General features: G+C 43.8%; 1 protein-coding gene across 9 annotated transcripts in view; it reads right to left on the reverse strand.

Moving 5' to 3' along the window:
• aopep (aminopeptidase O (putative)) overlaps positions 1-27,797 on the reverse strand; it is a 121,501-nt gene that overhangs the window by 53,596 nt on the left and 40,108 nt on the right. For 7 of the 9 annotated variants that reach the window (XR_005052096.1, XR_005052097.1, XR_005052098.1 and 4 more), the window contains exons 6-12: positions 20,822-21,050; positions 14,183-14,289; positions 7,082-7,184; positions 6,812-6,919; positions 6,070-6,113; positions 5,330-5,383; positions 5,172-5,232 (exon numbers count right to left, since the gene is read on the reverse strand). Coding sequence is in view for 5 of the 9 variants with exons in the window: in XM_036980084.1 (XP_036835979.1) it covers positions 5,172-5,232; positions 5,330-5,383; positions 6,070-6,113; positions 6,812-6,919; positions 7,082-7,184; positions 14,183-14,289; positions 20,822-21,050 (706 nt within the window). In the remaining 4 variants the exon portion in view is untranslated. The remainder of the gene's footprint in view (positions 1-5,171; positions 5,233-5,329; positions 5,384-6,069; positions 6,114-6,811; positions 6,920-7,081; positions 7,185-14,182; positions 14,290-20,821; positions 21,051-27,797) is intronic. The other 2 variants (XM_036980085.1, XM_036980083.1) reach the window with 1 other exon arrangement.

The following is a 27,797-nucleotide window of genomic DNA, read 5'->3' on the forward strand; positions in this document are numbered from 1 at the left end:
AGACCACAAATTCCAATTGGCTATACTTAAACTCTTTAACATCCTCCTCAACTCTGGCATCTTCCCTAATATTTGTAACAAGAACTGTTCACCCCACATTTGACCCCAATAACTACCGTGGAATATGAGTCAACACCAGCCAAGGGAAAATCCTCTGCATTATCATTTATTTTTTAACCTTTATTTAACTAGGCAAGTCAGTTAAGAACAAATTCTTATTTTCAATGATGGCCTAGGAACAGTGGGTTAACTGCCTTGTTTAGGGGCAGAACGACTGATTTTTACCTTGTCAGCTTAGGGATTCAATTTTGCAACCTTTTGGCTACTAGTCCAACGCTCTAACCACTAGGCTACCACTAGGCTATTATTAGCAGATGCGTAAATTTCCTCAGTGAAAACAAGGTACTGAGCAATTGTCAAATTGGCTTTTTACCAAATTACCATACAACAGACCACGTATTCACCCTGCATACCCTAATGTACAAACAAAGAAACCAAAATAAAGGCAAAGTCTTCTCATGCTTTGTTGATTTCAAAAAAGCTTTTGACTCAATTTGGCATGGAAATCAAATTGATAGAAAGCGGTGTTGGGGGAAAAACATACACCATTATAAAATCTATGTACACAAACAGTTAAAATTGTGTGCAGTTAAAATTGGAAGAAGAAAAACTTTTCTTTCCACATGGCCGTGGGGTGAGACAGGGATGCCGTTTGAGTCCCACCCTCTTCAACAAATATATCAACGAATTGGCAAAGGCACTAGAACAGTCTGCAGCACCCGGCCTCACCCTACTAGCATCTGAAGCCAAATGTCTACTGTTTGCTGATGATCTGGTGCTTCTGTCCCCAACCAAGGAGGGCCTACAGCAGCACCTACATCTTCTGCACAGATTCTGTCAGACGTGGGCCCTGACAGTAAATCTCAGTAAGACAAAGAAATGGTGTTCCAAAAAAGGTCCAGTTGCCAGAACCATAAATACATATTCCATCTAGACACCATTGCCCCTAGAGCAAACAAAAAACTATATACATACCTCGGCCGAAACATCAGCGCCACAGGTAACTTCCACAAAGCTGTGAACTATCTGAGAGACAAGGCAAGAAGGGCCTTCTACGCCATCAAAAGGTATGTTCCTTTTGACCTACCAATTAGGATCTGGCTAAAAATACTTGAGTCAGTTATAGAACCCATTGCCCTTTAGGGTTGTGAGGTCTGGGGCCTGCTCACCAACCAAGAATTCACAAAATGGGACAAACACCAAATTGAGACTGCGTACAGGATTCGGCAAAAAATATCCTCTGTGTACAACATAAAACACCAAATAGTGCATGCAGACCAGATTTAGGCCGATACACGCTAATTATCCAAATCCAGAAAAAAATGTTAAATTCTACAACCACCTAAAAGGAAGCGATTCCCAAACCTTGCATAACAAAGCCATCACCTACAAACAGATGAACCTGGAGAAGAGTCCCCTAAGCAAGCTGGTCCTGAGACCAGACCCCAGAGAATACCTGACCGCTGTGACTGACCCAAAATGAAGGAAAGCTTTGACTATGTATAGACTCAGTGAGCAGAGCCTTGCTATTGAGAGAGGCCGCCGTAGGCAGACCTGGCTCTCAAGAGAAGACAGGCTTTGTTAACACTGCTCACAAAATGAAGTGGAAACTGAGATGCACTTCCTAACCTCCGACCAAATGTATGACGATATGAGAGACACATTTTTTGCTCAGATTACACAGACTATTGAGTGAAATACCACCATGTGCCATGAAAGCAGCAAGATTTGTAACATGTTGCCACAAGAAAAGGGCAACCAGTGAAGAACACTGGGGGGGAGGAGAGAGAAACAGAGAGAGTCAGATAGAGTGACAGACAGCCGTGGTATATTGGCCATATATCACAAACCCACGAGGTGCCTTATTGCTATTATAAACTGGTTACCAGCATAATTAAAATGTTTTGTCTAATTTACCATGTCTGTCAGCCAATCAGCATTCAGGGGATTCAAACTACCCAGTTTATAAGCAATATGGCCCAAGGAGGTGGGGTATATGGCCAATATACCATGGCTAAGGGTTGTTCTTAAGCACGACGCAACGCGGAGTGCCTGGATACAGCCCTTAGCCGTGGTATATTGACCATATATCACAAACCCCCGAGGTGCCTTACTGGCATTATAAACTGGTCACCAACGTAATTAGAGCAGTAAAAATAAATGTTTTGTCATACCCGTGGTATACCACGGCTGTCAGCCAATCAGCATTCAGGGCTCGAACCACCCAGTTTATAATACATTTTGAACCAATAATCATCTAATATTTTAAACATGGTTTCTCTTGAAACTTTTTGTGTATGTAATGTTTGTTTTGTTGAATTAAATGTAGTTATTTTTTGTCGTTGTTGTTTAGTTGTTTTACTTGCTTTGGCAATGTAAATATGTTTCCAATGCCAAGAAAGCCCATTTGAATTGAATAGAATAGTGTAGAATGTAGTGAACGTTGAGGCAGTAAAGTGCCATTGTATTGAAGGATCAGACATAGCATTGCATAGCTAGGCTTTTGCACACACACATGCACGCAAACGCACGCAAACACACACACACACACACACGCAAACACACACACACACACACACACACACGCAAACACACACACACACACACACACACACACACACACACACACACACACACACACACACACACAGGGAAAGGCCAAACACACACATATATAGTCAGCCTTATTGTACAAAATGGCTGCTGTGCATAAATCAGGTAGAATGGGTGTGTTCATGAAAATAGCCAATGTAATGAAAAAGTAGCCATCTATGGAGGTGCTATGACTTGCCACCCGCAGTTGTTTTTCCAAACAAAATTACATTTGGTGGCATTTGATTTGAGTTAGTAGTCAGGTATTTGACTGTCAGCTGGCGCTTACGGAAAACACAATACTAAACATTGGATGAGGCCAGTTCCCTTTCCCGTCACACACTGCTAACAGTTTTCACATCTGATCATAGGGGTAGGGTTGCAAAACGTCCAGAAATCCTTTTCAGAGGATTTAAGGACTTTCTGTTTATTTCCTCCTGATTCCAGGAATATTCCAACTGGGACTTCTGGGAAACGTGAATTTTGGGAAAGTTGCTGCAATTTTTGCAACCCTAAACAGGGGAAATATAAACACAACGCGTCGGATAAGACAAGTCCTTTCAATGCTCTGGTGACTGGAGGGCCCTTATTGAAATTTGATTTGAAGTGTCATGACCCACCCTAGATTCATCATCCCCAAACCGCCTGCTTACTCATACTTAACAGCGGTCTAAAATAGAACGCTGTTCAGTTCCCATTCCATTTGGCCTTTCTGGGATGTGTGTGGATGTCATTGTTTATTATTAGGCCTCTAAACAGCTTCCTGACATTTTCTATTTCCAGCCATGTTCAAGTTCAACGCAATATTAACCTTCGGATAATGGATCAAGACAAGGAAGGATAAAAGAACGGTATCTAAAAGGGTCTGACTGGATCCAAGTGCCGCCGCTGTTACTGACACATCAAACCGCCACTCATTCCGAGGTAGCGGATGACGACATCATCCCAGTGAATATTCCAGCAGGTGAAGGTTGCTAGACAGCGGAACACCACAAAGGTAATTAAGATCAGTGACCATAGGGATTAACAGTAGGAGTAGTCGCTGATTGATTGTGAGGTAGTCGTGGGAGTAGGAGGGCTGTGACTGGCAGACAGCTGAGATGTTTTCAAGATTTAAATGGTGTCTGGTGCACTAGAACCTCCTAACGAAGAGAGAAACATAGCACCATTCATATCCACCAGTGTTATTGCAAGAGAAATGAGTCGTGTGACTCTGCTGATAGAGCAACATACTTTATATGAACACCAGAATATAAAGAGAGTGAGAGGGAGAGCGAGAAAGAGGGAGAGATAAAAAGAGGGAGAGAAAGAGAGAGACCGAGAGAGCCCCAGGACAGCAACACAATTAGACCCAACCAAATCATGAGGAAAAAAAAGATCATTACTTTACACATTGGAAAGAATTAACAAAAAAACAGAGCAAACTAGAATGCTATTTGGCCCTAAACAGAGAGTACACAGCTGCAGAATACCTGACCACTGTGACTGACCCAAAAATTAAGGAAAGTGAGCATAGCCTTGCTATTGAGAAACCTGGCTCTCAAGAGTAGACAGGTTATGTGCACACTGCCCACAAAATGAGGTAGAAACAGAGCTGCACTTCCTAACCTCCCGGCAATGAGCTGCACTTCCTAACCTCCCGCCAATGAGCTGCACTTCCTAACCTCCCGCCAATGAGCTGCACTTCCTAACCTCCCGCCAATGAGCTGCACTTCCTAACCTCCCGCCAATGAGCTGCACTTCCTAACCTCCCGCCAAATGTATGACCATATTAGAGACACATATTTCCCTCAGATTACACAAATCCACAAAGAATTCAAAAACAAACCCAATTTTGATAAACTCCCATATCTACTGGGTGAAATACCAGTGAGCCATCACTGCAGCAATATTTGTTACCTGTTGCCACAAGAAAAGAGCAACCAGTGAAGAACAAACACCATTGTAAATACAACCCGTATTTATTTTCCCTGTTGTACTTTAACTATTTGCACATCGTTACAACACTTTATATAGACATAATACGACATAATATAATATTTGAACTGTAATTTGAGTGTAATGTTTACTGTTCATTTTTGTTGTTTATTTAACTTTAGTTTATGATCTATTCCACTTGCTTTGGCAATGTTAACATATGTTTCCCATGCCACTCAAGCCCTTGAATTGAGAGAGAGATAGAGCGGGGGTGTGTGTGTGCGTGCGTGTGCGTGCGCGCGCGTGTGTGTGTGTGAGTGTGTGTGCGTGTGTATGTGTGTGCTCTCCATTTCGAACCTTGTGCATCACATTTTCAGTAATGTTGTATTGGTATTGCACACGACCACAATGTTTTTATTGTAATGAATAATACATAGTTGTTAAGCTTGAACTGGTGTCTGCCTGGTGTTTCAGTCTGCCAACTCTCTGTCTTGTAATAATACAAAAGGGGAATAGCTCCACAGTCCAACCTCCACATCAATATAGTAGGCCCTTTCTGGCCAGTATAACTGCATACAGTACGTTCCAACCATGCAGCTTACCTTAGGAACTCCTGGTCGATCCAGCCAGTCTGCATAAATAGCTTCAAGGGTTAGGCCTTGTCTGGAACACAATGGCAGAACATAATTATTATTGTTAATGGAACCACTGTGATTACCTAAGACACGATGATAGAACATCATCCTGGGAAAATAGTTACCGTAATGTTTCGGGCAACACCTTCAAATACAGATGTCGGATCTTAATTTGACCCCTACAAAAAAAACGGCCATTAATTACAATCCACATAATAATTCAAATGTCCTATTGCTGCAGGATTAGTTTCCTGCTGTGGCAAACTGGCTCAAATTAAGATCCCACATCTGTAGTAGAAAGGGGAAATTCAGGCACAAACCCAACTGCCCACATTCACACAGACACACACACACACACACGTATGCATGCATGTGCACACACGCACACACAAGTTTCCTAAGCCTGTCTCCAGTCTCTTTCAGTCCGTGGTGTTTACAGTCAGACACAGCAGACACAAATATTGACCGACCCTAACTCTCCCGCCAACTCTCACTTTAATTTAATCAATCTGCTCTGGACACAGGCTACAGCACAGGCAGGGAGAAGACACCGCTCTGAGAGGGAGAAGGGAGGAGGCTAGAGGAGGGAGGAGGGAGGAGGGAGAAGGGAGGAGGGAGTGGAGAAGACAGAAAGAGAGTGAGATAAAGGGAGGGACAGATAATTTGTTGTGAGGGAGAGGCAACGCGAGAAAGACTGAATAGAGAGGAGAGAGACGATAAATGGAGGAGGAGAGAAAGCGAGGGAGTGAGATGAGTAGAGAGGAAAGAGATAGCAGAGAGTGAGAAAGCGGTCGTCTTTTCACAGTAAACATTAGTGGATCTGGGTTTACAATTGTCAGTTTATGAATGACTAATATCCACTTACCGCTCCATGTCAGGAAAGGTCTCCAGCAGCATTTGCAAGAAATCCTGAACCAAAACATCAATGATTAATTGCATGTAGTTCAGTGCATGTATTTAACAGTATGTATGTATGTATGTATGCATGTATGTACAGTATGTATGTATAGTATGTCTGTGTGTGTGTGTGTGTGTGTGTGTGTGTGTGTGTATAATGATTAGTTTTCTTAGAATAACTCTGTGCCTGTGAACCTAGGTCACTGCTTTGTGTCTGAACGTGTTTATGAAACATTCATTAATGAATGGGGCCCCGGGGCCTCTACTGCAGGCACCAAGGGCCAGGTGTGGTGGCTTACATACACACACACACGAACACAACCACACACACACGTGCACACACACATGCACACACACGTGCACACACACGTGCAGAAACACACACAAAAGAACACGCACATGGCCAGGTGTGAGCGCTCACAGCCATAAGGTCCTGGCAGGACCAACAACTCTTGACAGGTAAGGCAGTCGGATCAACATTTACATAGAGAGAGAGTGTTTCAAACGCTGACTGCTTTATCCCTTTCAATACCACCTCAACCGACACCTTAATGGTTTCGGTGCAGCAGAATGCATGTCTGCATTAACGAGTAACCACTGACAACTTGTGTGAGAGAGTTGACTCAAAGATTTAGGTTAACAGCATTTCTCTTAGTGGTAGATCAGTTTTCCATGTGAAATTGACTTTGTAATAACACAGTAGCACCTACCTGAGAGAGAATTAGTTGTCCATGGTATTTCTTTATAAAGAGTCTGAAGAAGTGGAGGAAGTATTCAAGTCCTACTTTACTGGCCAGGAACCTGAGGAGGAAGTAGCCCTGGAAGAGAAAAAACACACACAAACCATATCCATCAGAGCAGGAGGGGACATCAAATACCAAACAAATACAAAACCTAAAGAGATGGGAGACGGACACCTCCAGTATTTGTTAAGCTACTGTCACACTGGTCCTACTGCATGTTGTGTTCTTTCTCCGTACCTTGAGGTAGTGGACTTGCATGAAGGTTTTCTCAGGGTTGAGGGCATGTTTGACCAGGGACGACCCAGACTCACTGACCTGGCCTGTACTCTCCATGTTGGGCCTGCACACAGACAGTCAGACAGACAGTCAGACATGACAGACAGCCAGACAGGATTGTCAGACAGACAGGACAGTCAAACAGACAGGACAGACAGTCAGACAGGACAGACAGTCAGACAGGACAGACAGTCAGACAGGAGAGTCAGTCAGACAGGACAGACAGTCAGACAGGAGAGTCAGACAGGACAGTCAGACGGGACAGTCAGCCAGACAGGGCAGTCAGCCAGACAGGACAGTCAGTCAGACATGACAGACAGTCAGACAGGACAGTCAGACAGGACAGACAGCCAGACAGGACAGTCAGTGGTGCACTACTTGGCCCTGCTCCTATTTCTTTCAACAGAAATGACTATGGTATGACCTTTTTGAAATGTAAAGTGGGCTCCTTTTCCAATAGATGAGGAAGTTAAAAGGAATAATCCACCCGTGTAACCTCTCTCATTGGTCCTGTACATTAAACAGGCTGCCATTGTCCTAAAGGCAGGCCACAAATCACATCCAGATTTATAATGGCATTCTATAGTGTTTATACGACCTCACCACGCTACGCTTTGACTTTACTGCCCATGACTCACTGAGCTCTGCCTTCATGAGAACACACACACACGCTCGCATGCACATGCACGCACACAGAAGACACACACACACACACAAAACAATGAAACACACACACACCTCACATGAAAAAATACTTCAGTTTTCTATAGAATATTACAGTACTTACTATAGAATTCTATAGCAGACTGTAGTATACTGTAGAATACAATACTACACACTGCAGTGTCCCTTGATCATGTGTAGTCCTTACTGTAGAATACTATAATAAATCCTATACTACAGTCTGCAAAAACACTTCAGTGCTCATCAATGTCCACAAAAGCACTGTTTAAAAAAAATATAGTAATGCTAAAGTATTTCATTTGCATTTCCTGCCCCTTTCCCTCCCCCATATACAAATATGTGCCACCCCTAAGTGAGAAACATACATGCCAAGTATAAACCGTTACATTTTATTCCCTACAGGTTATAGAAGGAGCAGAATCTCTGAACTATCCGTTCAGATCCCAGTTCTATACCTCTTACATGTTATAGATGTAGGTTTCCTCAAGGAGAAAGCCAGCACTTCCAGGTCAAAGATAATAAAACAAAAACACTATAGTAAATACTACAGTATTGTCTGCAAAAACACAACAGTAAATACTATAGTATAACACTGTCCACAAAAACACTACATTATTTATACAATAGTAAACTGTAAATACTACAGCATACTAAAGTCCGCAAAAACACCACAGTTTAACTATAGTAATACTACAGTATTAATACTATAATAAACTATAGCATTTTTTTCATGTGGGAATTCACACACAAAAAAGCAATACAACCAACAAAGTGATTCCCGTGCTCTGTCTGACTCAGGATGTGATGATAGTTCCAGTTCAAATGTATTGATGGTTTAGAGAAGATTAACTCGGGCTGCCAATACGGAACCCTTGAAGGATCAGTCTGCTCCCGTCGATACACAGGCAGGGCAGGCGGCCTGGCTAGCTGATCAATACACTCCTCATCACTGGCCCATTCTCTCAGCTCCCTCCGACTGAGGCGCGGCTACAGACAGGGTGAAAGGTGCACACTCACTCACACACATTCCTCATGACAACACACTGTAGATCTCTGCGCATTGCAAAGAGGTGAAACACACACACACACAGCGCTCGTCATGACAACACTGGGTATCTGTGTAATTGATCTACTGAGGTTGTTTTTCTCCTCTCAGCCATCTGGCCGATTGTTTGTGATTGTTTCCGGTTACACAGGCCTGGTCAGCTACCCGATTTACCCTTCTTCCACCAGCAGCTAATGGAGTATAAACTGCATTAGGGTGAGCGTGATGGGAGGGGATGAGATTGGAGGAGAGGAAATGACAGTAGTGTTTGGTCCGCTCAGAGTGGACCACAGAGGAAAATCATCAGCTTCCTGGAATTCACCGGAAACCTCTTCTTAGTACACTCTGTATGTATTTGTGTGTGTGTACGTGTGCGCGCGTGTGCGTGTGTGTGTGTCACTTGAACCTCCTGAGTTCTGTCCTCTCTTGACGTTTCCCTGTGGAGATGGCAGAAGCTGAAGAAATCGATTTCAGATCCAGTACATGACTAGGATCTGCTCAGGACACAGTTAACCGCTAATTGAATAACATCAACGTTACAGTAATTATATTAATCACATCGAACAAAATTACATCGTTATATGTGATTGCACTACCTGGAAGAATCTCTTTGTGAAAGATAACCAAAACTAGGGGCGGCAGGGTAGCCTAGTGGTTTGAGCGTTGGACTAGTAACCGGAAGGTTGCGAGTTCAAACCCCCGAGCTGACAAGGTACAAATCTGTCGTTCTGCCCCTGAACAGGCAGTTAACCCACTGTTCCCAGGCCGTCATTGAAAATAAGAATTTGTTCTTAACTGACTTGCCTGGTTAAATAAAGGTAAAATAAATAAAAAAATAACCAAAACTAGCAAAGGTTGGTTTAACCATGAGAGATTTCTCATAGCCAGACATGCAGTAGACATGGTTGACATAACTGAGGACTCCTCCCCTGTTGGCCAGGCAACACAAAGTCAAGATTGGTTAGAACAAATCATAACACCCTATAGGTTGTTCAGATTGTGTGTGCGTATGCTGAAATCAGTCGTTTTTATGTGACGCCGGCGCTCCAGTCCGCCACAATAGTCGCCAATCAACTCCAGCGTAAATGGTGGAGTTGAGTTTAGTCGGGCTAATGTGCGTACTACTGTAGCAGTGAAATGACTGTATACTGATTGTCAACTGGTGGGTCGCGAGCCAAATTTGGGTCGCGGGAGGTTTTGAATGGGTCCCGATTGTAAAACAAAACATTTTGTATTTATTACGTTTATTTATCACCCACTTTTTCTCCCCCATGTCGATCTTGTCTCATCGCTGCAAGGGCTCGGGTGGCGAAGGTCGAGTCACGCGTCCTCCGAAACATGGCCCACCAAACCGTGCTTCTTAACAAGCCAAGTAAAGCCCCCCCAGCCAAACCCTCCCCTAACCTGGACGATGCTGGGCCAATTTTGCGCCGGCCTATGGGACTTCCGATCACGGCTGCTTGTGATACAGTCTGGGGCTGTAATGACGCCACTAGCACTGAGATGCAGTGCCTTAGACCGCTGTGACACAGCCTGGGTCTGTATTGACGCCTCTAGCACTGAGATGCAGTGCCTTAGACCGCTGTGACACAGCCTGGGTCTGTAGTGACGCCTCTAGCACTGAGATGCAGTGCCTTAGACCGTTGTGACACAGCCTGGGTCTGTATTGACGCCTCTAGCACTGAGATGCAGTGTCTTAGACCGCTGTGACACAGCCTGGGTCTGTAGTGACGCCTCTAGCACTGAGATGCAGTGCCTTGGACCGCTGTGACACAGCCTGGGTCTGTAGTGAAGCCTCTAGCACTGAGATGCAGTGCCTTAGACCGCTGTGACACAGCCTGGGTCTGTAGTGACGCCTCTAGCACTGAGATGCAGTGCCTTAGACCGCTGTGACACAGCCTGGGTCTGTAGTGACGCCTCTAGCACTGAGATGCAGTGCCTTAGACCGCTGTGACACCGCCTGGGTCTGTAGTGACGCCTCTAGCACTGAGATGCAGTGCCTTAGACCGCTGTGACACAGCCTGGGTCTGTAGTGACGCCTCTAGCACTGAGATGCAGTGCCTTAGACCGCTGTGACACAGCCTGGGTCTGTAGTGACGCCTCTAGCACTGAGATGCAGTGCCTTAGACCGCTGTGACACAGCCTGGGTCTGTAGTGCCGCCTCTAGCACTGAGATGCAGTGCCTTAGACCGCTGTGACACAGCCTGGGTCTGTAGTGACGCCTCTAGCACTGAGATGCAGTGCCTTAGACCGCTGTGACACAGCCTGGGTCTGTAGTGACGCCTCTAGCACTGAGATGCAGTGCTTTGGACCGCTGTGACACAGCCTGGGTCTGTAGTGACGCCTCTAGCACTGAGATGCAGTGCCTTAGACCGCTGTGACACAGCCTGGGTCTGTAGTGACGCCTCTAGCACTGAGATGCAGTGCCTTAGACCGCTGTGACACCGCCTGGGTCTGTAGTGACGCCTCTAGCACTGAGATGCAGTGCCTTAGACCACTGTGACACAGCCTGGGTCTGTAGTGAAGCCTCTAGCACTGAGATGCAGTGCCTTAGACCACTGTGACACAGCCTGGGTCTGTAGTGACGCCTCTAGCACTGAGATGCAGTGCCTTAGACCGATGCGCCACTCGGGAGGCCCTTTTATAGATTTTTTTATGAAAAATACTCCAGTCTGAACTTAAATGACTAAAACCAGGTAGAAAGTGTGTAGAATATATTTTGTAATAATTTAACCTCTGACCTATCACAGTATTTTCAATATAGAGTTATTAATAGCGCTATTTAGCGGATTTTATTGATTTTAGTGAGCTTAACATTCTTCATCAAGAAAATGGGCGAAATTTAATTATTTACCATGAAAAAGGTGCGACTGTTGTTCCCTGGTCATATAATTGGTACATTTACTATCAATATAGCATTAAAAACCGTTTTACAGATTGCATTTTGGCCCCCAAAAAATTGTGATGCGAATACTGAGAACCTGGTTCAATTTGGGTCCCGAGGCAAAACGTTTGTTCACCAACATTCTAGCCAGAGCTCTCTTCTATCTCTCATGTCTTCTGATGTGTTGATTTCTCTGTGAATACTGATGTGATGTAAAGCAGCTCGTGATCCCCTTTCTCTCTGTCTTTCTGTCCACAGGTGATAAGACTGAACCCTTTTTAGACCGGAGCATATCTACCCAGAGCAGTCTGTGTGTGTGTGTATGTGTGTGTGTGTATGTGTGTGTGTGTGTGTGTGTGTGTGTGTGTGTGTGTGTGTGTGTGTGTGTGTGTGCGTGCGTGTGTGCGAGCGATATAAAACCACTGAGAGCGAGAGACATATAACAATATCACTATCACTATTATTGCGTAATTACAAACAGTCTAGTATATTTCTGTCTTTGACCATTGTCGCTGCATGTTTACTGTGACAATGTAAGTGTTTACTTTCCATGTCAACTAAGTATACTGAATTGAATTTAATTACATTAAAGAGAGGATGAGAGAGAGAGAGAGAAAGCGTACTGTACGTGTGTGTGTGTGTGTGTGTGTGTGTGTGTGTTTGTGTGTGTGTTAGAAACAGCAACAGATGTGCGTGGAGAGAGAAAGTGTGGACACAGATTCATCATAGACCTGTTAGACAAAGGATTCCCACCCATTACAATGCATTGGATGGATGGGTGGGAGGGTGAATCTGTTTTTAGTGTGTGTGTGCCTTTGTGGGTGTGTGCGTATCAGAGGAAATCAGAGGCTATTACCAGAGTAGACAGCACTTTATGTCACACACACAGGTTTATAGCTCCTTAGGGTATATCCTTACGTCTACAGATTACACAGGTTTCACTGTGGAAACCGGATAAGGTATAAAAACACTAGCAACCACACCGATAAATCAGTAGGAATAATCACCTCTCAGCCTCAAGTCTCTAAATATAACTATTCTGAACGGGACAGATAAACTATGGGGCCCGCCAGTGTTTAAACACCAGTATTTGTATGTGTGTGTGTGTGTGTGTGTGTGTGTGTGTGTGTGTGTGTGTGTGTGTGTGTGTGTGTGTGTATGCCATGTAAGTGAATGAACGTGTAAGTGAATGCGTGCTTGCATGCAAAACTGTGTATGTGTTCAAATGTGTGTTTGAGCAGTGACCGAGTGAACTTGAGCAACAAAACCAGCCTTCAGATGAGTCATCTGCTGCTTTGGACAGGGAGTACTGTTTTTGGGTTGTTCCATCTCATCACGCCTTCTAGAATGTTCGGAGCACTGACAACAAAACTACGTGTTATTTATATTATATTCCACCACAATTAATGTCTGGCAATAAAGCCACATCAGCTTTGTACAGGGAGGAAGTCTAGGGAGTCTGTCACTGGCCTGTAGCCAACACCGCAACAGCCCAACTGACTAGGATCTTCTGACTTTGCGCCCAATGTTATTCCACACATTTACACTGGTAATTTGACTAGAAGAACTCGTAGAGACATGGCTCGGTAAGTCTATGAAACCGCCATTGCTAGGCTAGGGTTGTCAAGGGTTAATCGAAGGGGATTACTCTGCATTTTGGCCAACTTGGACTGTGTTGCAAATGAGATCGTGTTTGTGGGTTCTTTTTGTTTCTTCACACGCTTTGAGATTTCTACAGGGCGTTTGGGATTCGTTGCTAGTAGCTTTCCAGACATTGCACTCGACAAACGAGTTATCGTGGTCAGAACTAGGGTGCTTTCACAAAACACCTAAGCAATCAGAATGTATGGCTGGTGTGAATTCTGTCAGCAGGATTTTTTTATTTTATTCATTTATTTATTTGTGGCGGTAGGTAGCCTAGTGGTTAGAGCATTGGGCCAGTAACCGAAAGGTTGGTGGATCAAATCCCAGAGGTGACAAGATCAGTCGTTCTGCCCCAGAACAAGGCGGTTAACCCACTGTTCCCCGGTAGGCCATCATTGTAAATAAGAATTTGTTCTTAACAGACTTTCCTATTTAAATAAAGGTTAAATGAATAAAAAATGTATCTTGTCCTGACAGGTGCCAATAAACTTTGCACCAATCACGCCCTCCCCCCTCCGGCACACCCTATGCATGGCCACACCTGCTCCACCTGAATCTCAGGAATGCACTGTGATGTTATCGCCACCTCGACACATACACATACAGCTCTACCCACAAGTTATCGTCAATGTTGAAAGAGTACATTGGATGATAACCATTGCCACAGACTCTACAGCTACAAACAAATGGATTTGCATTTACAATTGTGCTGAGAGGCAAACGGTAAGGCACGGATAACAGACCAACCACCAACGAATAGTCAGTCAGATAGACTGACAGGCCAGTTAACCAATGAGAAATGGACCTGAGGATCTGCAGCTGCTCCTCGGAGTTCTGTAGTTCGTCTGAGAGTCTCCTCCACCTCAGCAGAGCCTTGAGTTGAGACTGTTCCTCTGTCTCTTTGCTGGACAACTACACAGAGAGAAAGATGTAAGGGAGGAGGAGGGACAGAGAGACCAGAGCGAGACAAAGAGAAAGAGAGAACGACAGGGAGGGTGATTATAAAAAAAGGATACATGTGGAGTAATACCAGTAGTAAGCCAAAGGGAATCCTATTCACTATAGTCCATTATTACCCTATGGGACCTGGTCAAAAGTAGCACTTTATAGGGAATAGGGTGCTACTTGGGATGCGGCCCATGTCAGGGTTTAACTGTTGTCAGGGTTTAACTGTGTGCACTGAGCCAAACTCATGTCATAAAAGTGACATGATTAAAGAGCATAGACAAAAGAAGAACATTTCTGGGTAATTCTAGATGCCGAGGGGAAGACTGTGGGAGGATTGTCACTATACAGGCTTGAAAAACAACTTCACCCTCCTTTTCTCCTTCTTTCCACTGTCTTTATGATGGGATGAAGAGTTTTACTTTATGTAGGAACCAAACGTTCCATGACAGTAAGTCTAATTTGCACTGGATACAGTTTTGGTTTCAACGTGGCGCTTGTTACAATTTGAAATGTCAAGCTGAGTTTAGTCACTTTACCAAACTGCTCTGTATATAGTATATGGCTCTGGATGATACAAATCACGAGAAGAACAGCGTTCGGTAATTGTATATGGCGAGGAAAAAAAGAGTGTATACTTGGAAACAATCCACTTTAGGGCTGTTCCGGACGAAAGAAAATCTTGGTCGACTGAGAGTCATCTGTATGCATCTATATGCACGGACATTGTCTGATGCTTTAAGCTCTCTGTTTGAGGAAATAATTAAGACATACAAATGACCGGGCCAGGCTCAGACTTGCTGTGCTGTGTAAAAATAAATTGACAGTGAGCAACTGTGAGACTGGCACCCGTTGTCTCTCTCTCTCCTCCCTGCTGCAGCGACCACCACAGATCATCAACAGTGTTTATCGCACTGTCTGTGTTGCTGAAGCTGCAACATAATTACCGCCATTTCTGACCTAAACGTTTTGTTACCGAAATCCCTCATTTGTTTAGGATAAACATTCCCAATAAATGTGTTTATACCGAACTCTGAACACCGTAACACGTGACAGCAAAATAGATGCAGATGACGTGACAAATATACTCAAAACCAAGGAATGTTTACTGGTTGCTCAGGAGGAAAAGGGGAAGTCAGATGTGTGGAAGACATTTGACTAATTGTGGAAAATATTGGAGATCAAGAAACAGAAGGAGCAAGCGCTGTGTGCATATTATGTGTGCCAAACAGGTGCTGCTAGATTATTATTATATATAGATCATTTTTCTGACCATTTGGAACAATGTAGACAACACAAAATAAGCCTTTATTACAGAAAAATACTAAAAACAGTCACATGCATTCAAAAATGCAATTGTCAAAATGGAATGCTTTATTTATTGTTTACGCTAATTATTCATGGGTCGCTTTGTTATTTTATTTTTACAACAAATGCTTGATTGTATTTCAAATCATGAATGACTCTATGCTGTGTGATGACATGAACAAATTAATGATTGATCGATACAGTAGCCTACAGTTGAAGTCGGAATGAAGACAGGACGCACCTGCTAAAATCGGTTTCCTATTGAACATACTTCTTTCCATAAGAAATGTTATAGTTTGATTACATTTTAGGGTATCCGAGGAGTAATTAGAAATGTATTTTGACTCGTTAGAGGTAGATTTTCAGATTCCTTTCTCTGCATGTTGAAAGAGTGGATTACTCAAATTGATGGCGCCAACTAAACTGGGCGCCATCAACTTTTTGGGATATAAAGCAGAATTTTATCTAACAAAACGACACTACATGTTATAGCTGGGATCCTTTGGATGACAAACCAGAGGAACATTTTCAAAAAGTAAGTGAATATTTAATCGCTATTAAGTGAATTTATGAAACCTGTGACGGTGGAAAAATATTTTGATGTGGGGCCCCATCCTCAAACAATCGCATGGCATGTTTTCGCTGTAATAGCTACTGTAAATCAGCCAGTGCAGTTAAATTAACAAGAACTTAGTCTTTCAACCGATAGAAGACACTTATATGTACCTAAATGTTTAATATCCATATTTATTTATGATTATTTATTTGAATTGCGCGCCCTCCAGGTTCATCGGACGTTGCCCTGCTAGCGGGACTCTTGTTTTTTTATTTTTCTTCTTATTTTTAAATTTTACCCCCTTTTTTCTCCCCAATTTCGTGGTATCCAATTAGTAATCCAGTTAGTACGGTGCCTTGCGAAAGTATTCGGCCCCCTTGAACTTTGCGACCTTTTGCCACATTTCAGGCTTCAAACATAAAGATATAAAACTGTATTTTTTTGTGAAGAATCAACAACAAGTGGGACACAATCATGAAGTGGAACGACATTTATTGGATATTTCAAACTTTTTTAACAAATCAAAAACTGAAAAATTGGGCGTGCAAAATTATTCAGCCCCTTTACTTTCAGTGCAGCAAACTCTCTCCAGAAGTTCAGTGAGGATCTCTGAATGATCCAATGTTGACCTAAATGACTAATGATGATAAATACAATCCACCTGTGTGTAATCAAGTCTCCGTATAAATGCACCTGCACTGTGATAGTCTCAGAGGTCCGTTAAAAGCGCAGAGAGCATCATGAAGAACAAGGAACACACAAGGCAGGTCCGAGATACTGTTGTGAAGAAGTTTAAAGCCGGATTTGGATACAAAAAGATTTCCCAAGCTTTAAACATCCCAAGGAGCACTGTGCAAACGATAATATTGAAATGGAAGGAGTATCAGACCACTGCAAATCTACCAAGACCTGGCCGTCCCTCTAAACTTTCAGCTCATACAAGGAGAAGACTGATCAGAGATGCAGCCAAGAGGCCCATTATCACTCTGGATGAACTGCGGAGATCTACAGCTGAGGTGGGAGACTCTGTCCATAGGACAACAATCAGTCGTATATTGCACAAATCTGGCCTTTATGGAAGAGTGGCAAAAAGAAAGCCATTTCTTAAAGATATCCATAAAAAGTGTTGTTTAAAGTTTGCCACAAGCCACCTGGGAGACACACCAAACATGTGGAAGAAGGTGCTCTGGTCAGATGAAACCAAAATTGAACTTTTTGGCAACAATGCAAAACGTTATGTTTGGCGGAAAAGCAACACAGCTGAACACACCATCCCCACTGTCAAACATGGTGGTGGCAGCATCATGGTTTGGGCCTGCTTTTCTTCAGCAGGGACAGGGAAGATGGTTAAAATTGATGGGAAGATGGATGGAGCCAAATACAGGACCATTCTGGAAGAAAACCTGATGGTGTCTGCAAAAGACCTGAGACTGGGACGGAGAGGGCATCTACTTTGTGCATGACAAGTCATTTTTCTAACAATTGTTTACAGACAGATTATTTAACTTATAATTCACTGTATCAAAATTCCAATTCAGAAGTTTACATACACTAAGTTGACTGTGCCTTTAAACAGCTTGGAAAATTCCAGAAAATTATGTCATGGCTTTAGAAGCTTCTAGCTAATTGACATCATTTGAGTCAATTGGAGGTGTACCTGTGGATGTATTTCAAGGCCTACCTTCAAACTCAGTGCCTCTTTGCTTGACATCATGGGAAAATCAAAAGAAATCAGCCAAGACCACAGAAAATAAATTGTAGACCTCCACAAGTCTGGTTCATCCTTGGGAGCAATTTCCAAATGCCTGAAGGTACCACGCTCATCTGTACAAACAATAGTACACAAGTATAAACACCATGGGATCACGCAGCCGCCATACCGCTCAGGAAGGAGACACGTTCTGTATCCTAGAGATGAACGTACTTTGGTGCAAAAAGTGAAAAACAATCCCAGAACAACAGCAAAGGACCTTGTGAAGATGCTGGAGGAAACAGGTACAAAAGTTTCTATATCCACAGTAAAACAAGTCCTATATCGACATAACCTGAAAGGCCGCTCAGCAAGGAAGAAGCCACTGCTCCAAAACCGCCGAAAAAAAAGCCAGACTACAGTTTGCAACTGCACATGGTGACAAAGATCGCACTTTTTGGAGAAATGTCTTCTTGTCTGATGAAACAAAAATAGATCTGTTTGGCCATAATGACCATTGTTTTGTTTGGAGGAAAAAGGGGGATGCTTTCAAGTCGAAGAACACCATCCCAACCGTGAAGCACTGGGGTGGCAGCATCATGTTGTCGGGGTGCTTTGCTGTAGGAGGGACTGGTGCTCTTCACAAAATAGATGGCATCATGAGGGGGGTAAATTATGCGGATATATTGAAGCAAATCTCAAGACATCAGTCAGGATGTTAAAGTTTGGTCGAAAATGGGTCTTCCAAACAATGACCCCAAGCATACTTCCAAATTTGTGGCAAAATGGTTTAAGGACAACAAAGTCAAGGAGTGGCCATCACAAAACCCTGACCTCAATCCTACAGAAAATGTGTGGGCACAACTGAAAAAGCGTGTGCGAGCAAGGAGGCTTACAAACCTGACTCAGTTACTCTGTCAGGAGGAATGGGCCAATATTCACCCAACTTATTGTGGGACGCTTGTGGACGGCTACCCGAAACGTTTGACCCAAGTTAAACAATGTAAAGGCAATACTAATTGAGAGCATGTAAACTTCTGACCCACTGGGAATGTGATGAAAGAAATAAAAGCTGAAATCAATTATTCTCTCTACTATTATTCTGACGTTTCACATTTTTAAAATAAAGTGGTGATCCTAACTGACCTAGGGCGGGAATTTTTACTCTGATGAAATATCAGGAGTTGTGAAAAACTGAGTTGAAATGTATTTGGCTAAGGTGTATGTAAACTTCCGACTTCAACTGTGTATAAGTATTGCAATATAGGCCAAATTAAGTGATGGTATTAAGACCAAACAGGATGCGCTCTTAGGCCTACAGCTCGATGGTGGTTATGCAAGGCTGCTATACTAAACTTACTAATGATAACGACGTTACTTATTATTATAATGACGATCATAAGACAAATAGCAATAATAACAATAAGAAGGAGATCAAGAAAAACTATTATGATAAATATTATTTTTGAGACAATTTGGAACAGTGTAAACAACACTAAATACATTATAAGTTATTTCAAAGTGGCTTTTATTACAGCATAGCAAAGATTATCCAACGTGTGATGTTGCGTGAGGCCATTAAACAAACACTCAAACAGGCAACAGAAGCAGGATCTGTCTTATTTCTGGCGATATCTATGGATGATTTATAAAGCCAGGCACATTTAACAGTCAGGCTATTGATTATAGACCTAAATAAGTTGGGGTGTCCTCTCTCCTCACCTTCCTTAGACGATTAAGGCAAGGGCTGTTTTCTCTTCTCCTAACGCCGCTGCTACCTCCGATACTCTGGTGGACATTGCCATGATGCACAGAGCAACATGGTCTAGGAAAAGACGCCAAATCATCAGCACACGGTTGTTTCAGAAACCGTGGACAGCGACCGCTATCCAACGCAGTGAGAAAGATCATTTGTCATAAAAGAATGCTATTTTTATAAGTGTTGCACCATTGTCCTTAACCATATACAATTTCAGCAGCACATGACTTAGTTGATGGACTGTGCCATCCCCACGGCCTCCACAATGGATTAGTCCACTGAGAAAGGTGCAAATCAGTCTTGTACTCTTATGAATATTTTGTTGTTGTTTTTTGCCACTGCTCGATTACAGAAATCTCGGCCGACCAACAGCCTATCAACCAAACAATGGAGCAGCCGACTAAATGGGGGTCAGCCCTAATCCACTTCATCCCTTTTCTCCTCTTTCCTCCCTTTTCTTTTTATCCATTGCACCTTTCAAGTGATGCCTTTGAGATTCGGGGAGGCATTTTGCACCAGAAAATGGCAGTGAGCAGAACAACCCGAATACTTCAAATGACTGGTGTTGTTATTCTATGCCAGTTCCAAACACTGCAACTTGCAGTTTATCGTGTGCATCACCTTCATCACACAGATTCCAAGACTCGGGTGAAATATTATTCCCCTTATAAACGCACATCTTTGACGAAAGGTTTCAAATGTAATTGTGCTTCGGGCTGTAATGAGTTTTACGGTATGTTTTGCACAGGTCTGTGCTCTTTTGTGTGACTAAAACGCCAATCTCAAACTCTCAAAACCTTGTTCCAAGACATCAGTGATCACACACTGTCCGAAGATGCTGTCCAGTATCCTGCTGTGACTCATCTCTCCTCTATATAGGTCTGTATAGTCCAATACACCTGCCGTGCTCTGGCCCAGGTTGGCCCTGAAAGTATGTAGCAAAGCCCTCACTGGTCTGCAGGTTGCCATAGCAGCAAACATAATAACACATAGCTGTCCAACCCATCTGCTTATTGCCCTTTGACTGGCCCTGGGTAGACATTACCCCTAAACACAGATCTAGGATCAGCTCACTTTACCCCAATCATAACCTTAATCATGAGGTGGGGGAAATGCATAAACCTTAGGTCAGTGTGTGTCTGGGAGTAAACTCTGTTTTGACAAGGGACAGCTGATAGTCTAGTACCTGCTGTGCCCGGGCCCAGATGATGTCCTCCAGGTAGGTGGCAAAGCCCTCACTGATCCACTCCTCTGTCCAGTCCCGGGCCCCGATGGCAAGGCCAAACCACGAGTGGGACAACTCATGGCACAGACGAGACCCACACAGAGACAGGCCCCGCTCTCCTCCAACTCCCTCTCCGTCTCCCTCTCTGTCTCCACACAGCACACTCTGTGACAGGAAAATGATGTGGGGGCTGCGGGGGTGAGAACAGGCAAGAATGAATAAACCTGAATATACACGGTCATGCAGGAAACTAAAAGATAGGTATAAGCACAAACAAATCATGTATGTAGAGAGAACAAGGAAAAGCTCACTGAATGCTTGAAAATCACGAACCTAGCATGCACGTCCGGGCACACACACACACACACACACACACACACACACCTCCGCTACCCTGGAGAGAGATCAACAATTGGTAGGAACGAAGCCAACCTATGATTACAGAGGAGGACATAGCCCTAACGACGCCATGACGACTGTGTGTGTGTGTGTGTCTGTGTATGTTTTCTTGCATATGTGTTTGTATGCGGGAGACATCTCCTCGACTACAGCCTCTCCTTGTCTGTCTCCACCCCTGCTTTATTACCCATAATGTCATTGCAAAAACATGTTTGACAGAAAAACTCCAGTCATCATCCAGTCTGGGTAACCCAAAGAGGTTAATTGGTTCGCACTCAAAAATATGTCGCAAAAAGCTTACTTAATTATTCTGTTTTTTTTGTGTTTTTTTTACTGCATTGGGGATAGCGTACATAGATGTTTCGGCTTTACAGCCCTCTTCAGAGCGTAGGTACATTTTAATTACATTTAAACCAGCATTTGCCTGTATCATCACTCTACCACCTACCGCGAACCCAAGCACTCTGGTCTGCCTCGGTTTAGGCTTCACATCATTGACCTTATCTTGACTGCAAAAGCGAAAACTCTCAGGTCATTGCTGTAAATGAGAATGTGTTCTCAGTCAACTGAACGAGTCAAATAAAAAGGTTAGCAGGCAAATAAACAAAAAACTTCAGATCCAACAACTTTGCTGGAAACGGTGGAGGTCCAATGTTTTTCATTTGATTTTACAGTCGCTTGGAGGCAGTTATACGCCGCGTCCCAAGTGGCACTCGTTTCCCCTTTACAGCGCACTACTTTTGACCAGGGCCCATAGGGCTCTGAGATTTGGGAGGCATTCATAGAGGACCCTCCTCTTCACCCCAAGAACACAGTGTGGCGAAGTGGATTAAGTAATTGTTCGTGGAGTATGACCCTCAGATAGGTTCAGGCGTACTGTGTTCTGCACTTTAAATACACGTTTATCATATAGATGATATGAGTGCGCAGATATGTTCACGTTCCGCCAGAGGAATACCTGATGTGACCCTTTAGGTTTGACCATGTGTGTGTGTGAGTGTGTTGTACACACCAGCCATGCAGGTGAAATGGGACACAGCGATGTTTGTTCTGCCAGGGGAATACCTTAAACGTCCCTTTAGGAATAGACAGCTCCGTGTACACACTGCTCAGCAAACTGGATACAGGATTATCCACACTATCCACCAATAAGAACCTTTTTATCAAAGCTCCGAGCCAATCAGAGTTGAGGAAAGGGAAGAAAAACAGACAGTGGTTTCTATGAAGGCAGCTCCCCTGCATTCCAGCGTAATGCTTAACAAATGTGAGACAGGGTTAGTAGTCCAAACTCAGATTTAGATGACGTTCTACCCTTCAGACCATTATTTGTGGCTGATAAAATAACCCACATTAAGAGAGTTGTCTTTTTTCCCCCCCCAATCAACGGTAAATGTTAGGTTTGACGAGGGTTTGGAAAGTTTCTCTGGTTACACGCGATGACAGTAAAACAAACAGTAAACAGCCGTGGTCATGCTGCAGCACAGCTCCCATTCGTGTCGTGTTCTGTTATCTGACATGTACGTGTGTCTACTGTTAGTCCTAGCTTTCCCATACAATCACAAACCAATGTATGGTGGCCCCTTGTAAGGCATTTAGGTAGCAAGTATTTCATAGGTTATTACCGTGTACTGACCGTGTCGCCATGTCATTTCTTAGGTGATGTGTAACATAATATCAAGTGCCACTGATATTCAAGCCCGCCTAATAATCAATTGAAATAAATGGGTGAATAGAAAGCGTTATTGTGTGCATTTGAATAGAATTCATGCAGGGTTCACAATACACTTACTATAACCATTCTGTCAACGCACGCACGCACGCACACACACACACACACGCACGCACACACACAATATATAATGACAACAGAATAGCTTCATCTGAGAGTTGTGACATAAATCATGTGACTCCTTTTGAACAGTGAGGTAGAAATGGTCTAATTTGTCATGGCTGACAACCAGGGTCACGGCTGCAAACCTTTCCTGGACCAACTTCTTCCCATCTTAAATAACACCCCTACCCTACCCTGAGGGCCTGAGGCTGGTGTGCGTGAGAGGCAGCCTATTTTTCACACAGAGAACAGCAGAAGAATGGGAGAGGGGTCAGAGAGGTGCAAATGAATAGGCTTCTCTTTCCCTGCTCATATAACAGGGGCCGGCCATCCATTCAGACGCTCTAGAACTCTATACACGTCTACTGTTCACCTGCTGGAAACTAAGAACTAAGAAAACCAGGACTAAGAAAACCACAGTTCTCCTCAAAACAAACATACCAGTAGACAGATTACAATCGTAATCCCTGGGACACACCTAAATGTTCCATGACCCAGCTATAAAAGGTGTGACCCACCATATGACATTGATCTAGCCCACCTAGAATCAGCAGCATTCCCCATTCTATTTCTGTGCTACGGTTAGGACCATGTGTTCATCCCAAATGACACCCTTTCCCTATATACTACACTACCTTGACCAGAGCCCCAATGGACCTAGGTCAAAAGAAGGGCACTATTTGGGAGCAAGAAAACCTCCCAGTCCTACCTATGTGGTCTATGTTAAACGTGAGTTCTGCTTCAAGGGTTCATAAGGAGGGACTACTTTCTATGATAGGAGAGCAAGCACTCAGAAGCACTGAAAGACACCATCCTTATTTTCCTTTCCTTTCCATAACCCAATTATTGAGCAAGCTAAGTGGACTATGTGGGAAATCAGTGTGTGCAGAGACAGGGTGGAAAGGATATATCAAAATCTGTCACTGGAGAGGGAGAGAGAAGGATACACAACACACACACACACTAGGAACAGTCTTCCTGTTCCTCTAAAAAATAGATATATATTTTCCCAGGGATTATTAACACATTTATCAGATAGGAGACAGGGAATCTATTATACGTGTGGTCTGTGTGTAACAGCACCCACTGTTATTAAGATCCATGTTTAGCATCCTCACAAAAAATGTGAAATACAGCTACACAAGTAGCTGTGTTTTGTTGTTTACCTCGGTGGCTAGTAGCTGCAGAGACAGAGGGAAGCAGTAGGACAGCAGCTGCTAAGATGCCTGCTTTATGAGTGTATTTCTGCCCTAATCTTGTTCCCCACAATTGGATAAGCGGGCCTTTTGTTGTTGGTTCCTGCAGTGTATGTGTGTTTGTGTGTGTCCAACAAAGAACGTCTTTCAGGGATGGTGCCTGCACATGCTCTTAGGAGGGAGGTTGAATCCGTCAGAGAGGCGACAAGTAATGTCGTCCCACCAGAGGAGGAGGCATGCAACAACAGCAACTCTCATACCCCCGCGATACACACACACCCTGACTTGTCTGTCAGTGACTGCTAGGACATGTCACCTACTGACTCAAAGAGGATATTAATTCTAGTTCAATTTGATGCTCTAGTTTGACGCTGTGTTGCATAATTTTATTGCACTCTATCTAATGCTTCGGGACATTTCTGTAGCCTACTAAGTACAGTACCAGTCAAAAGTTTGGACACATCTACTCATTCCAAGTTTTTTTTTTTGCACACTCTTGGCATTCTCTCAACCAGCTTCATGAGGCAGTCACCTGGAATGCATTTCAATTAACAGGTGTGCCTTGTTCAAAGTTAATTTGTGGAATTTCTTTCCTTCTTAATGCGTTTGAGCCAATCAGTTGTCTTGTGACAAGGCAGGGGTGATATACAGAAGATAGCCCTATTTGGTAAAAGACCAAGTCCATATTATGGCAAGAACTGCTCAAATAAGAAAAGAGAAACAACAGTCCATCATTACTTTAAGACATGAAGGTCAGACAATCGGGAAAATTTCAAGAACTTTAAAAGTTTCTTCAAGTGCAGTCGCAAAAACCATCAAGCGCTATGATGAAACTGGCTCTCATGAGGACCGCCACAGGAAAGGAAGACCCAGAGTTACCTCTGCTGCAGAGAACAAGTTAATTAGAGTTACCAGCCTCAGAAATTGCAGCCCAAATAAATACTTGACAGAGTTCAAGTAACAGACACTTCTCAACATCAACTGTTCAGAGGAGACTGTGTGAATCAGACCTTCATGGTCGAATTGCTGCAAAGAAACAACTACTATTATTTTTTTTCCTTTATATAACTAGGCAAGTCAGTTAAGAACAAATTATTATTTAAAATGACAGTCTACCCCAACCAACCCTAACACAGACGACGCTGGGCCAATTGTGCGCCGCCCTGCGGGACTCCCAATCATGGCCAGTTGTGGTACAGCCTGGACTCGAACCAGGGTCTGTAGTGATACCTCTAGCAATGAGATGCAGTGCCTTAGACCGACCGCTGCCTCACTCAGGAGCCCTGAGTGGACACCAATAAGAAGAAGAGACTTGCTTGGGCCAAGAAACACAAGCAATGGACATTAGACCGGTGGAAATCTGTGACATTAGACCGGTGGAAATCTGTCCTTTGGTTTTTGGTTCCAAACGCTGTGAGATGTATGGTTTCCACCGTGAAGCATGGAGGTGTGATGGTGTAGGGGTGCTTTGCTGGTGACACTGTCAGTGATTTATTTAGAATAGAACCAGCAGAACACAGCATTCTGCAGCGATACGCCATCCCATCTGGTTTGCGCTTAGTGGGATTATCGCCCTCCCTAACCCGGACGACGCTAGGCCAATTGTGCGTCGCCCCACGGACCTCCCGGTTGCGGCCGGTTACGACAGAGCCTGGGCGCGAACCCAGGGTCTCTGGTGGCGCAGCTGGCACTGCAGTACAGCGCCCTTTACCACTGCGCCACCCGGGAGGCATATCACTTGTTTTTCAACAGGACAATAACCTAAAACACACCTCCAGGCTGTGTAAGGGCTATTTGACCAAGGAGAGTAATGGAGTGCTGCATCAGATGACCTAGCCTCCACAATCACCCAACCTAAACCCAATTGAGATGGTTTGGGATGAGTTGGACCACAGAGTGAAGGAAAAACAGCCAACAAATGCTCAGCATATGTGGGAACTCCTTCAAGACTGTTGGAAAAGCATTCCTCGTGAAGCTGGTTGAGAGAATGCCAAGAGTGTGCAAAGCTGTCATCAAGGCAAAGGGTGGTTACTTTGAAGAATATATAATATATTTTGATTTGTTTAACCATTTTTGGTTACTACATGAATCCATGTGTTATTTCATAGTTTTGATGTCTTCACTATTATTCTACAATGTAGAAAATAGTAAAAATACAGAAAAACCCTTGAATGAGCAGTGTGTATAGTCAAAGAATTTCACTGTCAGAAAGCGAGCAGAAGTCCTGATACACTGTTATAAAACAGCCCTAAGTCTTTTTGTCTGTAAACTGTAACTTTATGCCACAGAAGACAACTCTGGCTAAAAGTAAGAGGTGTTCGGGGGAAGATCCAGATTTAGTGCAAAACCAGTGAACGAGTGCTCCTCCATCCATAATTCATCCCTCCATCCTGACCAGAGGCCACTTGCTCCTCAGCAGCAGGACGGCTGGATGCATTATGCATCAGGTCCTATCATGGCTCTGTAATGACATCTCACCACCACCCATTTACAGAGAGAAAGAGAACGAGACAGATACAGAGACGGAGAGAGTGTGTCTGGGTATGGGGGTGTGTGTCACCGACTGAAACTCGGACTGCCCCAAGAGGCAATTTGACTTCCTCTTTCTCCTCCCTGAAGAGTGCCACACACACGCTCACACACACACACACACACCAAAGCCACCTTTGAGGTCCCCGGTCTCAATAAGAAAGAACTCAGAGAGCAGAGTGGCACTCACTAATGTTGGCTTGCGGGAAGTGTTGTCTGTTGTTTTTTTTCTCTGTGGGCTTATTTTTCGACACAGGAGACTATTTGACCAATCTCCTACCCTCCGTCCTTTTTTTAACAAGTCTGACTTCAAATGTCTGGCATTCCAGCCTGGCTGACGATCAGTTGTGTGCTGCTGTGCTGTGTTCTGTTCCCAGGCTGGCCCCAGGGGCCCGGCCAAATGCCACTCCATGTAGGGCCACATCACATGCAGGGCTCGCATCACATCCTGAAAATACTTATCACTGCAGATATCAGGCGCCATTACCAATGAGGAGACAGTCACATTCTGTGGTGTTGACCCAGCATACACACACACACACACACACACACACACACACACACACACACACACACACACACACACACACACACACACACACACAAAACCAGACAGACACACACACTCAGAGTCAGCCCATCCTACCTCACCCACCCACAGTTGCACACACACACTCAGCTGGTTCTAACTGAGCTGGTATGTATCCGTGCTGATGTCCAGAGCATAACAGAGCAGAGCAATAGGATCCATATGGACTACAAAAAAACAACACACACAGTTGTGTATTACTATACTTGTGAGGACTTTTTTTGGCGAACAACAATTGATTCCCATTAAAGAATCCTATTTTCCCTAACCCCTAACCCCAATTCTAACCCTAAACCCTAAGCCTTTTTCCTTCTAAGGGCTGTCCAAATGTCTGAACTCTCCTTGATTTACTATTCTTGGATTTCTGGTCCGCACAAGTATATTACCACACAC

Source organism: Oncorhynchus mykiss, chromosome 6 (assembly GCF_013265735.2).
Source record: "Oncorhynchus mykiss isolate Arlee chromosome 6, USDA_OmykA_1.1, whole genome shotgun sequence".
Lineage (NCBI taxonomy): Eukaryota > Metazoa > Chordata > Actinopteri > Salmoniformes > Salmonidae > Oncorhynchus > Oncorhynchus mykiss.